Source organism: Pipistrellus hanaki (genome assembly GCF_964339955.1).
Source record: "Pipistrellus hanaki genome assembly, chromosome: 1".
In the NCBI taxonomy this organism is placed as follows: Eukaryota; Metazoa; Chordata; class Mammalia; order Chiroptera; family Vespertilionidae; genus Pipistrellus; species Pipistrellus hanaki.
In genome coordinates this window covers 11,265,449-11,279,815 of record NC_140503.1, presented here as the reverse complement: position 1 = coordinate 11,279,815, position 14,367 = coordinate 11,265,449, and the positions used below count along the sequence as shown (strand labels likewise).

General features: G+C 44.8%; 1 protein-coding gene across 2 annotated transcripts in view; it reads right to left on the bottom strand.

The window, feature by feature from the left end:
* The window catches only part of PTPN21 (protein tyrosine phosphatase non-receptor type 21), a 69,026-nt gene that overhangs the window by 24,287 nt on the left and 30,372 nt on the right, over window positions 1-14,367 (bottom strand). For both annotated transcript variants that reach the window (XM_084883812.1, XM_084883813.1), the window contains exons 3-10: window positions 13,973-14,142; window positions 10,204-10,301; window positions 8,914-8,981; window positions 7,782-7,852; window positions 5,693-5,780; window positions 4,965-5,053; window positions 3,887-3,974; window positions 3,133-3,212 (exon numbers count right to left, since the gene is read on the bottom strand). In XM_084883812.1, coding sequence (XP_084739938.1) covers window positions 3,133-3,212; window positions 3,887-3,974; window positions 4,965-5,053; window positions 5,693-5,780; window positions 7,782-7,852; window positions 8,914-8,981; window positions 10,204-10,301; window positions 13,973-14,142 — 752 coding nt within the window. The remainder of the gene's footprint in view (window positions 1-3,132; window positions 3,213-3,886; window positions 3,975-4,964; window positions 5,054-5,692; window positions 5,781-7,781; window positions 7,853-8,913; window positions 8,982-10,203; window positions 10,302-13,972; window positions 14,143-14,367) is intronic.

Sequence of the window (14,367 nt, the reverse complement as noted above, 5' to 3'; positions counted from 1 at the left end):
ACACACACTCATACACACACACACACACACACACACACACACACACACACACAACCCCACCTGCTCTGTAGGGCCCATGGCGCAGGAGCACACACCACGGTACCGTGGTGCCTGGCTCACAGGAAGCCCTTTGCTGAACCAAAGACACGGCGAGTGAGGAGGGAAGGCGTGCTCTCTGCTAAGCACGGGCAGAGGAGCTGTACTTCTAGGAGCTGTCTGAATTTTACTTTGTCAGCTTCTTTTTTTTTTATAGATTTATGGCTAATACAGAGGAATGAGATTTTTTTTTAAAACATATTTTTATTGCCAAAACCAGTTTGGCTCAGTGGATAGAGCATCGGCTTGGGGACTGAAAGGTCCCGGGTTCGATTCCGGTCAAGGGCATGTACCTTGGTTGCGGGCACATCCCCAGTAGGGGGTGTGCAAGAGGCAGCTGATTGATGACTCTCTCTCATTGATGTTTCTAACTCTCTATCACTCTCTCTTCCTCTCTGTACAAAATCAATAAAATATTTTCTTTAAAAAAACGACAACATATTTTTATTGATTTCAGAGAGGAAGGGAGAGGTACAGAAAGAAACATCAATGATGAGAGAGACTCATTGACTGACTGCCTCCCGCAAGCCTTCTACTTAGGGATCGAGCCCACAACCGAGGCATGTGTCCTGACTGGAAATCGAACCGTGACCTCAAGGAAAAGCCTGGGGGAGAAAAGGAATCCTGAGAAGCAAATTCTGGGCCCGCTGCAGTCTCATTAAATGCTCACCTCGCTTGAGTTGACCCCATTGGACCGTGAGAACAAGTCTACCAATACTTGCCTAGGTTTAGAACCTTAGAAGACATGGCCATAAAATTAGTCATTTTCCACTTTATTACCTACCAAAAAGCTAAGCCTTCGTTTACCTCACCTGGGGAACAAGTGCTCACAGTGAAACACACTCGTTCTCCACAGAGCGACGTGGATATCAACCGTCACGAAGAAGAATTGCATAGGACTACCTCACGCAAATGGACTTCCACGATCTGCTGGATGTACAGAGGTTAGAAACAAAATGTGGCACCGACTAAGACGGATGCCTGCGGGAAAGGAATTATACTGATGGCTTATTCAAAACCATTGATTTTTCATTATTTTCCAGAAAAAGAATAAACTGAGATAACGATGGGTCGGTAATATGGATTCTCTTCGACATATGAAAGGCTTTATTCTTGTGAAAAGGCTGTGGACCAGAAGGCTGCATACCTGCTCTCTGAATCTCAGACTCACTTCTGCATAAAAATAACGTCACACGTGGCTGGGTGGGCGGGCCAGCCCGGAGGAGCCCCAAATGCAACCATCCTGGGCTAGCAGCACCCCCGAATCTAGCAGCAGCAGAACATTTCCATCCACAAATGCACCCCAAATCCCAGCCAGGCAGCAAGCAGAGGCTCCCACATCCACAAGGAAGCGGGGGTGCTCCTCCCCGCCAGCTGGTGCTTTCAGAAACCCCATCACCAGACCAGCAGGAGGACTCGGCTGAAAACACGCATGTAGGGATGCAGGGATGCAGGGATGCAGGGATGCAGAGAGGAGAGGATGGGGACCTAAGTGCTAATCGTCAGGTGGTTCTGCACATTTTCTCCTGACGGAGGTTCTCTTCACACCCAGGTCCCTGTAAAACACAAGCACTCCCCAGCCTTTTCTCTTCCTTCTGGCCCATTTTTTTTTTTTTTTTTTCCAATTGACAATCAGCAGTAAAAGAAAAGCAACAAGGAGCGAGAGGGCTCTTCTCCCCACGCATCCATCACTGTGTCATACAAGCTTCCACCAGGTGCTGAGCCTGAACGCGAGGCCCCCCGCCAGGCTCCAGGGCACACAGATGGATGGGAGGAGCCTGCCCTCGGGGAGCCACGGCAGACAAGGCAGACACATCGCATCACAACGCAGACACGGACACTCCAACAGTCCGCACAGGGGCGGACCGCACAGTTTGGCTCAGTGGATAGAGCATCGGCCTATGGACTGAAAGGTCCCAGGTTCAATTTCCGTCAAGGGCACATGCCTGGGTTGCGGGCTCGATCCCCATAAGGGATGTGCAGGAGGCTGACAATCAATGATTCTCTCTCATCATTGAAGTTTCCATCTCTCTCTCTCTCCCACTTCCTCTCTGAAATCAATAAAATATTTATATTAAAAAAAAAAAAAAACAGCCGGGACCAGTTTGGCTCAGTGGATAGAGCGTCGGCCTACAGACTGAAAGGTCCCAGGTTCGATTCCGGTCAAGGGCATGTACCTTGGTTACGGGCACATTCCCGGTAGGGGGGGGGAGGCAGCTGATCGATGATTCTCTCTCATCGATGTTTCTAGCTCTCTGTCCCTCTCTCTTCCTCTCTGTGAAAAATCAATAAAATATATTTTTTTAAAAACATAAAGAAATTTACTATAAAGGAGAGCAGAGACACAATGCCACAGCTAGAGAGCTTGTGGCACAAAGGAAAAGTATTTTAAGATGTGAAATATTACAGCATGTTTATGTGCTGATGACAATGATCCAGTAGGGGGCAGTGGATGTAGGTTAAGAAAACTATGTTAGGAAAAAGGGCCATACATTCTTCACATGGCTTGAAAGCGATAATCCTTAATTACACAAAATGCTGATTAAAAAAAATAAAAAATATTCAGTTTCTAACTTCAAAAATTAGGATGATTCTAGTAAATGGTTCAAAGAAATCTTAGAGGCATATCTGTAGTTATTAGAAGTTGGTCCAAAGCAAAATACATTTTAAAAATTTTAGATATATCATTTTAACATGCAAAAACAGCCAAGAGTTTATCATCAAAATGCCATTTGAATTATCATATTTCATAAAACTGGACTTTCTAGATCAGGGGTCCTCAAACTTTTTAAAGTGGGGGCCAGATCACGGTCCCTCAGAGAGCTGGAGGGCCGGACTATATGAACTACTAATTCCTACTGTAACACCTCGGCTGCGCTCACTGCCCAAAAAACCTGGCAGGCGGATCAGACTCCTCTGCGGGCCGCATGTGGCCCGCGGGCCGTAGTTTGAAGACCCCTGTTCTAGATGATACAATACAATTCAAGATGAAAATGTCTAAACTTCTTTTCTCCACCGTGAGCAGGATATACTTACAGACTGCACTGATTGAGTCTGTAAAATTTGTGCCTCGCCACACAGAGTCTCCACATGTATTTTGCTGTTTCCATGTCTTCCTAGTAAGTAAAATATGCATAAAATAAGTGATAGCACATTTACAGCGTGACACAGAGTGTATCTGGGGACAAGGAGTAATTATGTCAAGTCACTTTTAACACACTGGGACTCTTTCCTTTTCCAATACTGTGTCTTCACAGGAATGCTATCATTAGGATTTAAATTACAAAGACAAAACAATCTATCCAAAACAGTGTGATTCTTGTATTAAATAGCTTGAAAATGACTTGGAAATTGAAAGTTATGAAAATACCAACTTTCATCTTGACAAATAGGTAACTCAGAGACATTTTTAAACAAAACATTTGACTCGGTGACTCAATACTGCCATGTGTTCAAGGGAGCAAAAACAAATCACTGTAAAATAATCTTTCTACAGAGCTATTCACTTAATGGAAATTAAGATATCAGTGCTTACTTTCTCCCCTATTTAGTTGCTTACATTTAGTAGTCATCTAAGGATTCATTCGACAATATTCACTGAGCAATTACTTTTGTCAAGTACACTGTTATGACAAAACTACCATTAGGTGAAATGTTATAGAATTTTATAAAACTGTAAGATATTATCATTTTAATGCCACCCACCCTCACCCCCCAGACACACACACAGAAATGCTAACATGTTAACTTTCAGGAATAACATCCCATGCTCTTCCAGCTGCCCACTCACCGTCTGAAACTGGATGGTCTCCTCTTTACTGGCCAGCTCTAAGGCAAAGAAGGACTTATTGTGGGACATGTTAGCAATGTCGTGCCACCTAGAGAGCGACAAACAGAAAGCGGCGATGTGAGTGCTCATGCGCACACCACGAGGTGGAACATGTGATTTCCACGTTTGAGCTTGATACATAAATCAATATTTGATCATCTTGGAAATAAGACTGTTGTTTTAATGCTCTAGCATGCATTTTCTAATTGAAGTGATAACACAGAGCTGCAATAAAGTGCGTGTATATTAAACAAGGCCAAAGAATGCTTGAAAATGTAAAATATATTTATCCCCATTTGTCAGATGAGTTAGATCCAAGGTCCCTACATGAGCCGGTTGCCAATGACCCCTTCCTTCATTCAACAAACATGTTACAAAGAGGTGCGAAAGGGTGTGCGTTATGACAAGGTCAGAAACGAGGTTAGGTCCCAAGAACACCAAGGTCAGTGAGGCCCAGTGCTTCCCTAGAGAGGCCCACACCTGGGTTGAAGGTTGGCTTCCCATTCTGAGTGCAGGAAGCAACCAGTAGATGTGTCTCTGTCACATCGATGTTTCTCTCTCTCTCTCTCTCTCTCTCTCTCTCTCTCTCTCTCTCTCTCTCTCTTCTCTCTCTCTCTCTCTCTCTCTCCATCTCTGTCCTTCCCTCCCTCCCTCCCTTGCTCCTTTCCTCCCTTCCACTCTCTCTGAAATGCAATGGAAAAAAATATCCTCAGGTGAGGATTAACAAAAAAGAAATAGCCCTAGAAATCAGAGCTCATATGAAAATACACATCAAGAGAACACCTCCATATGGGAAGAAAAGGGGCGCATTTTTAAGTATGTCCCAAGACGACCCCCATCACAAGCACCATTTTCTGCACACCTGTTTTGAAGAAAGCGGCTTACAAGAAGAAGCCGGCAGTGAGGTGGTATTTTTTCCTAGGAAGGCGTATTTCCATTTCCTAACGAGACCTTGGGGGATACTTATGAGCAATATAACTAACATCGAGACTAAAAAGGGGAGCCACAGAAACGGCACGGAACGATGTAGGAAAAATACCGAAACATCATGGGAGGCCTTCCGTTCTTGTGCTTCACAAAGATGCCCTCCAGGCAGGCTCCGATGGAGATGTCGCTGCCTTGGCTGTCCTGAAAGGAGAAAGACACACTCAGGCGGCAGATGCACAGCAACCACACCTGCACCCCGTCCCCGAACCTCTTCCCCAGGTGGAATGCGCGGAAGACTCACAGGATAACTGCTCTGAAGGGGAAAAGTCTGAACGTTATCAATGTGTCATAAACATGTGTGAATAGAAGAGCCTAACTGCTTTGGCTCGATGGATAGAGCATCGGCTTCCGGACCAAAGGGTCCTGGGTTTGATTCCGGTCAAGGGCATGTACCTTGGTTGTGGGCACAACATTGATGAGAGAGAAACAATGATAAGCTGCCTCCTGCACACCGGGAGTGCTGATCATTGTTTCTCTCTCATCAATGTTTCTCACTCTCTGACCCTCTCCCTTCCTCTCTGTAAAAAATCAATTAAAAAAAAGAGAGAGAGAGAGAGAGATGGACTCCATAAGGAACGCCTTTTAGAGCATTCAGAGAACAAACTGCAAATCAGTTACATGTTCACTGCGTCCCTTTGGCCACAAGGACCTCCACTTTGAAACGCCCAGAACTTTGCACGAGGTCGGCCTTTGCACAGCAGGGCGCCCTGGGCTTCCCTGCTATCCCCCGGGAACCCTGAGACCCATTTCGGAGCGCCCCGGCCACCGTGTCCCGCTTACCTTCGCAGGGTAGCTCTCTTCCCCGTAGCCTTCCATCCTCTCCACCTCCTGCATGTACAGCATTTCCGCCTCCGGCGCTGCGAGCCCTCTGCAACCCAAACCATGTCAGTGAGATTTGCCACAAAACTAAAAGCCAACAAACAAAACCACAGAGCTTTTCTCAAGCACTACACAGGCATTGGCCTAAAACATTACAAACATTCCAAGTTTCTAAGCATCGGCCATGGGTTACATCAATCCAGCATTGACTGAACACTGACCACATGCAAAGCACGGTGCTGCACACGAGGTTAGTTAGGGAGGATCCTCTCCCTGTGCTTTGGACAAGCGAGGGGGACACAGGCAGTAAGACACCCCCTGGAACATCTTGGGGAAAGGCTAGGATTCTTTCTAAGCCACTAACTGCTCACTATCCAAACCAGCAGGTGGTACTGAGCATCCCGTGCTCAATGCCAAGGGATCAAAGTGCGGAAAGGACGAGTTAGGAGGATGGAAATCCTTTTTACGCCGGGGACACCGTTAGAAGGATGGGTAGGTAGGAAGGTGGTGTGGACAGAGAAAGTGCTCAGCTGCATGGAAACTTGCCTCTCCAGCCTCATCTTTGCTAGTCCCCCACACCCACAGGGCACCCCATACCTCAGCCTCCCCAAACTCTGCCTTTCTTTGAATACACCACGTTCCCTCAGGCCTCCGGGCCTTTGCACACACTAATCCCTCTTCCTAGGATGCCTGTCACTCACCTGTGCACCTATCCCTCGAGGCTCGGCCTAGGTATCTATCACTCCTTCTCTATCACCTGCTGTGAACCCCGAGTCCAGGTCAGACATCCCAGCTCTACGCAAACCCACAACGCAAACCCACATTCTGTACACATTTCCCGCTGCTCCCGTATTCCGTTCTGACTGTTCTAACTGCCTCCTCGGTGGGTAGTCCTGCCTACCCCTTAGACTGCAAGGCAGGGAACGGAATGCATCTTCTGGACGGAATGCATCTTCTGCCGGCAGGTGACTGTTTTCAACTTATCTCCTCTACTATGTCTTTAAGCAGATGAATGAATGAATAAATGAATGAATGAAAGGAACAAAAGATAAGGGGAGGTAGGCCTGAGGGATTCATTATGCTGGGGTGGGGGAAGGCAGGATTTAACCAGTTCATAGGAGGTCTTTAACACCAGGGGCAATGAACTCAGGCTAGTGAAGAGCAAGAACAAATTCACGAGCATCTGACAAAGGGTGTGGGGGTGGTGGGGAGATAAGAGAGAGGAACAGTGATGTTTTAGGGAGATTAATCCTTGGTGAGCGATTGTATGGATTTAAGTGAGGAGAGACTAAAGGCACAAGGTTATGTTTAATGGGAGGGGATGAACAATAGGTTATAATCAGACAGACCTGGGTCCAAATCCCACCTCTACCACCTGTAACTTTGGGCAAGTTATTTAGTCTTTCTGAGCTTGGCTCCCCCAATCTGTAAGGAGATAATGGCATTGACTTAAAGAGTGGTTATAAGAATGGAATGATATATCACATACTTAGAACTGTGTATTTGCTTTAGAATGGAGACCTAGCCTTCTCCAGGGGAGGGTTTTTCTTACAACAACACGTACAGATTCACAATCAAAGAAAGTCATTGTCTACCAGGATGGTAAGTCAGTGCAATAAGCACTGTAGCTCTTAGCACAGCTTCCCCGGAGGACAGAGATACAGCATCCAAAGGTGAAGAGAAGAAAACCCTGTGCCTGCTGCATCACATAGGAAAAGAAGTCTCTCCAACCTTGAACTGACCTACAGAGGATCGGTTGGCACCAAAACCTTTCATACTTGGGGTGGAGGATGGGCACCCTTTGAACAGTCTCAGCCTCCTCACGGGGACAACATGGATAATAGATGAGGTAATATGGTAAGTGCTTGGACCAGCACTCGGCACAGAGTGAGTGCTCTGAAAATGCGGACGCTCCGAAGGGGGAGTGGTTGCAGCAGCAGCAGCAGCAGCAGCAGCGTTAAGTGCTGAATTTCACTGGGTCAATGCACATTTCAAGTTCAAACAGGCACTGGTTCCATACCATTGCCACGTCTTCCTTTCTCAGCATTACCTGTATTTCTGATGCAGTAAGGCCACCTTTTGGGTTGCTTCTTCCAATACCTTTTCATCTTGCAACCACCCCTGAAGAAAACACACTGCGGTAAGTATGTACACGAGTCACCCCAATTTCTCAGGAAGATTCGTTGCTGCTGACGCTACCCAACTCTCCTCATCGTCAGGCAGAAGCAGGACAGGTAGGAATGCGGGGGAGCTTGGCTCCAGCCCGTAATCATGGACTGCCTAAGGAATCTAGTGGCTTCTGCTCAGGAGCCAAACACTCGCCCTGCCTTTTCCACTCAGCCTCAGAGGAAGTTCCCACTGGGTCAGGTCAGGTTGGTAGCATCCATGGCCAGTTGCTATCCCGGCACTAGGACACCTGTGCACGCCCGCTGGCTATGCAGACAACGCTCAGAAGAGCATCCCTCCCCTGGTTGCTCCAGCGCAGTTTTCCTGCCAAGGCAACCAGTAACAGAGCAGAAGGCAGTGTCCTCCCATCATCTACTTTTTAAACTGTTGCTGAGAAGCCAAATTTATCTTACCTAATAAAAGAGAAACATGCAAATTAACCATCACTCTGGTACACCCACAGCCAATCAGAGTGAATATGCAAATTAACCCAACAAAGATGGAGGTTAGTTTGCATATGCAGGCAGGGAGCAGGGTGAACCTACTATGAGGGGAAGGGGGGCCCAGGGAGCTACTGTAGTGGTGTTCCAGACAGAAGCAAGGACTTGCCGGCTTTGGGCGGCTGGGAGTGAAGCCAGGGGAAGGAAGGCCTATTCTTACCCGAATATCATGCTACGGGCCTCTAGTTTCAACATAATTTTTGGAGGTTTCAAGCCTTCAGTTAAAAGCAAAACCTCTGTGTGGCTCCTCAGAAGCGGGAAATGAATCCCCCTCTTTAGACTCAACATCCAAACATAAAAAAGATGTCTCTGGGAATGGCCCCGTGACTGCAGACCCTCCCGTTCCCATGGCTTTACCACAACCAAGAAAGGTGTTACAGGAAAAATACTTATACTTGCGTTGTTCCTCAGAGGGAACTGATTCTTTAACACTATTCCTGGAATTCATTTCAGGGAGTATTAAGGGCATGGAAATAAGCTGTTTATACAAAGGCCCAATGTCAAAAGGAGTCTTACCACAGGAAATAAGGCAAATTTCTGAAGGAAGTCCTGGGATTCATACTGATCAAAGTCACCGAAATCAGCTATACAAAAATGACAAATATTCACATGTCAGTTATGTTTAATTTGCATAGCAACGCATGCTCAACACAGACTCGATATGCCGTTACGTAGAAGGTGTGCTTCTGATTCAGAAGTCAAATCTGCATTACAGCTAGAAAGTGTGTATTTTAAAAATATCATTCTTAAAACATTAGTTAGGTAGACTCATGTGTCTTGACTTGGAAAATGCCTATTAATAAAGTGAAAAATAAGTTACAAACTGTATGTAATGTGATCTCATCTTTATAATTTAAAAAAACAAAAAAAAACAAAAAAAAAAAAAACTGCCCCATAATCATGTGGGCTTACACATGCACAGAAAAATGTCAGGAAGAAACCAAAGTGTTCATAGTGGTGATTATACCTCTTGAGAATGGAACCAGATCATCTGAATATGTTACAGCAAGATGTATTGGTTTAGAAAATTTTAGCTGCTAAAAATAAATCACAGTTTGGCAAAAAGTTTATGAAAAACCAGCTCTTAAAGCCAAAGATGACACGTAGGAAGATTCAAAGGACCTCGAAAAGGAAAGTGACTCTACGTGTCAGACAACTGTTTGTCTAGAAATAATAACATCTCCACGTCCGCTAATATCTGATGAATTTTAGTAATAATTCTTCTGACTAAATTTCAATTCCCAAGGTTAAATGCCAGTTATCATACAAAACAAATGGCCCATCAGAAGGATATGCTGTATATCCGTGTAAATGCATATTGTTAGGGCAAAGGAGAAATGACAGAATTAAACAATCCAAAAAACTACCCGTGAAATGCAAACTTGATCTGTTATGACTGATGCTCTGTGATCCAGGAACACTGTTTAGGAAACCAAACAAGTGACGTATGCCTAAAGTAGAAGTGGTCATAATTTCTTCCATCTCACTGTTTGGCTGATCTTTCTTCCTAAAATATTAGCTAGCAGCAAATCAAGAGGAATGCCTAGCATGCAAATGCTCTGTGTGTGTATTTTTTTCCTCTGTTTCTCTGTTGACATGAGAACATGTTTATCCTTCCAGAAGTCTCCTTTCATTAGAAAACCCAAATTCATTCTTCCCACAAGAAAGCCCCTTTGGTAACAGAAACATTTCACCAACATACTCACACTACTATAGAAAGTCCGTTACTTTAAGAAGTCATTGCTGTTTTCGTTATAACCGTTTTAATCTGATAGGTCAGGTACAGTATCAGTTATCATCATTTACCTTGAACAGCCAAGCCTGCTAGTTGAATTGCTTGCTCTAATGTACACGGAATGTTTCCTTCCAAGATATCTTTCTTCAGCTGCAGATAATACTGATACCTACAAAAGAAATGTCAATTTTAAAAAATTAACACCAACATTAGCTCTAATTGAGACAATGTATTTTACCATAATTTATTGGAGGAGCATAAACTAATCAACTAAAACCTTAACCTGGATGGTTTCAAAGAAAAACAAGAACATCCTTGACCTACACACACACACACACACACACAATGTAATCAATTTATTGAGTTACTTCTCTATAACTGCAGTTATTTCAAAGCTGTAACCATGTAGAAGACAACTGGTCATCTATCTTATGCCCCATAAGACAATCCCTACATACTGTCCTTGTTAGTTGGAGAGAAATGCCATAGGCAATCTTTACTTTAAAAACTCTGACTAGTACCTTGGTAACATAAGACTTTGCTTACTCAGATCCCTAGTCCTGGAAAATAAACCCATAAGAAAACAGTTCCTGATATTTCAAACCAGGCTTACTATATTGAAATTTGTTTGGATGGAATCCCTAAAAGCTAGCTGCTTCATGCTTTCTTGATATTCTTGTAAAATGAGTTCACTTATTATTACACTTTCAATATTCGGGACACTGGTTACCAGCGCAAGCTTCAGTCACACAGTCCAAGGCTGCATTCCTGCTCTCCAATCTAGCATTCTGCAGGAATCTGAACAAGCCATAACCTACGCGTTAAATTGTCACTGGCCAAATGGGAATGCCATCGTCCCTTCACAAGGCTGAACGTATTGAAGGAATATAATTTAAAGCTTTCGGCACAGTACTAAACACAGCTGGCACTCAAGAAACAGTAACTATTACGATTGTTATCAGTAATCCACCTACTTTAAGCCAATCACCACCAGTTCATGTTATCTTTTCTCCATTTTGGTAAAGCTCTACAGTGCAGATCTGTTCTCCTCCCGTTGATTTACCCTCTTTAACCGGTGATTACTAGGACCTGCTCTGCATCACGTACTGTCCGAGATGCTGGGGACCTGATGTAAAATGAAGATCCAACAACTCTCTGCCAATACGGTCTAAAAAAGTAACGCCTTGGTATAATGCAAACCTGAATTCAAAACTGTCTAAACTAGGGGTGTCGAACTCAATCAGAGAAGGGGCTAAAATCTAAAATCCAGCCTAAATCGCGGGCCGAATGGTTTACTGAACAGTCATAAACTGACAATGTCATAAACTGACAGCGGAGTGCAATGATGACAGCGCGGTGCGGGCCACATTGCAAGGCCTGGCGGGCTGGATTTGGCCCGTGGGCCTTGTGTTTGACACATGTGGTCTAAACCAAGCAAGGAAAGAGACTGCACGTGTTAATTCTAAAGCAAGCATTCCATAATAGTGCCCAAAAGCCAAATATGCTGATCAAATAAAAATATCACCTAAAGCCTTATCGACCTGTCAACTTTCCAACATAAAGTATTTTTACACAAAAAGATTACATTAAATAATTATAATAGATCAGGTGCCTCATTTTGCACAACAGACATTTTAAATAATATGCAGTGAGGTAGTCTTCACCTGTTTTTCCTAGATTAATAATAGAAAGCTAAAATACAGACATTTTATGTTTATATATTTGTTTTATTACAGAAATTTTGAAAGATATATAGACAATAAATACACAAACGCCCATAGCCTTCCCATGCAGCCTCAACAATCGCCAATTTTATGCCTGCCACATCTCCGCTATGCTCTCCCTCCCTGTCCCCAAGTGTTTTCCAGCAAATCCCAGGTATATTATGGCAACTACAAATACTTCAGTATATATCCCTAAAAGGTCAGCTTCAACACACACACACACACACACACACACACACACACACACACATTTTAACATACCCAACAAAATAAGTGACTAATAATGCCTTAACACTATCCAACACCCAGTCCATGAACAATTTTTGTGATTGCATCAAGTCTTTTCACAGTTGTTGTTTTTTAAATCAGGGTCCCAACAAAGTCCACAGGTTACATTTGATTATTTTCTAAATTTCTCTTAATTTTAGGGAAAAAATGCCTCCTCTTCATTTTCATGTTACTTATAGACAAAACGATGTGACTGATCATGTAGAATTTTCCACATTCTCGGTTTGCCTGATGTACTCTCATGGGGACATGTGATGTGTTCCTCTCTTCTCCTGTGAGCTAACTGTTCGATGTAGAGAGCAGTGTTGTCTATCAGAACGTCCTGCGGTGGTGAAAATGGTATATATCTGTGCTGTCCCAGAGGGCAGCCATTACCCACACTTAAAATGAGAGCCCTCACTGGTTTGACTCAGTGGATATAGTGTCGGCCTGCGGCCTACAAAGTCCCAGGTTCGATTCCAGTCAAGGGCATGTACCTTGGTTGTGGGCACATCGCCAGTAGGAGGTGTGCAGGAGGCAGCTGATCGATGTTTCTCTCTCATCGTTGTTTCTAACACTCTCTTTCCCTTCCTCTCTGTAAAAAAATCAATAAAATATATATATATATATTTTTAAAATGTGGTGAGTGTGGCTGAGGAACTGGTAAAGGCCCCTTAAAGCAGCATGACTTGCTGAGAGGAGAGCCGGGTTTAGCCTCTGCTCCCTGGAATGTGAATGCAGCAGCTCGGTGGTGTCCAGGACCCTTTGGCTCTGAGGTTACGTAGTGAATGGGAAGAGCACCAGCACGCTGAGGACGGTGGGACAGGAAGAGACAGAGCATGGGCCCTTGCAGACCTGGTGGAGCTGTCTTAGAAGCTCTGCATGGCTGACCTCTGGCCTTCTTTCACGGCAGAAGGCGAAGGCATTAAGGGCTTTTGTTATAGATAGCCATCCTTATTACAGCCTTAACCCTTACTGCTGCAACTCACCAGTAGCCATCAGGTTCTGCCAGAGCCAATTAATGTGTAATCACACACTGGTTGAAGCTACAGGGCCTGCTCTCTCTCAGCCCTTCCCACAGCTAATGCCTTTGTTCAGGTCCACATCCTACACTAAAGCCCAGATTATGGCGTGGAAATTACTAACTGGTCTCCTGCCTACAGTCTTGCTGCCTCTAATCTACCTTCTATGATGGGTGTCCTTTGTAATATACCAATGTCATCATTTCCATTCTGTACAAATGAAAAAAATGTCTGTCCTCCTTGTACCATGATTTTATGACTAAAATACTATTTAAAAAGCAAACAAACATGTTTTTATTGCTTTAGAAAGAGGGAGCGAGGAGAGGGGAAGGGAGAAGAGGGAAAGGGGGAAGGGCACATATTAGCCAACATTTTCGGACCTTCAACACCTCCCGCCTCTCCCTCTCCCCCTCCCACATCACTACCCCACACAGCCACTGGGGTCAAAGAATTGTGAGAACCCGGCTGTACACTTTCTTAAAGAAGGAACACAGATTCTGTGACTAAATGTTCCCCCCTCCCTCCTTTCATTGTTAGAAAGGTCAGAAACAAATCAGCGAACACACTACGAGAAGAGTCCTCAGCCGGGGTGAAAATGTTTTCCCCTTAATCACTCCTTTGTGCCAGGGAAGCCGTAACTCATGCAAAGGCAGCGAGTGAGGCGTTCTGGCACACCGCATGCCAGAACCTCCACGTAACACGGCGGCTGCAAATGTGGGGCGGGAGGGCAAAGGCCAGCCTGCACTGCAGCCTTCCCGACTGCAGCCTTCCTTTCACTTTTCCAACCACACGAGATCCTTTCCTGAAAGCAGAGCAGGGACTCTCACCTGGTGACCTCCTGCTGCAGCTGGCACACGGAGGGCACATAGAACACCACCCCGAAGGAGACGGTGGGCTCCAAGGCATATTTATCCAGCTGCTTCTTCAGAGGCTTCTCCAGATCCACCCACCGGCGCTGGTTCTGCTTGTTGTAGTACCAGAGGCTGAAGTACGTGATCTGGAAAGAGGGAAGGTCACTGAAGGAGGCGGAACTGTACCAAAGGGTCTCTCTACTTTTTTTTTTTTTTTTAATATATTTTTATTGATTTTTTTACAGAGAGGAGGAGAGAGGGATAGAGAGCTAGAAACGTCGATGAGAGAGAAACACCAACCAGCTGCCTCTTGCACACCTCCTACCGGGGATGTGCCCGCAACCAACGTACATGCCCCTGACCGGAATCGA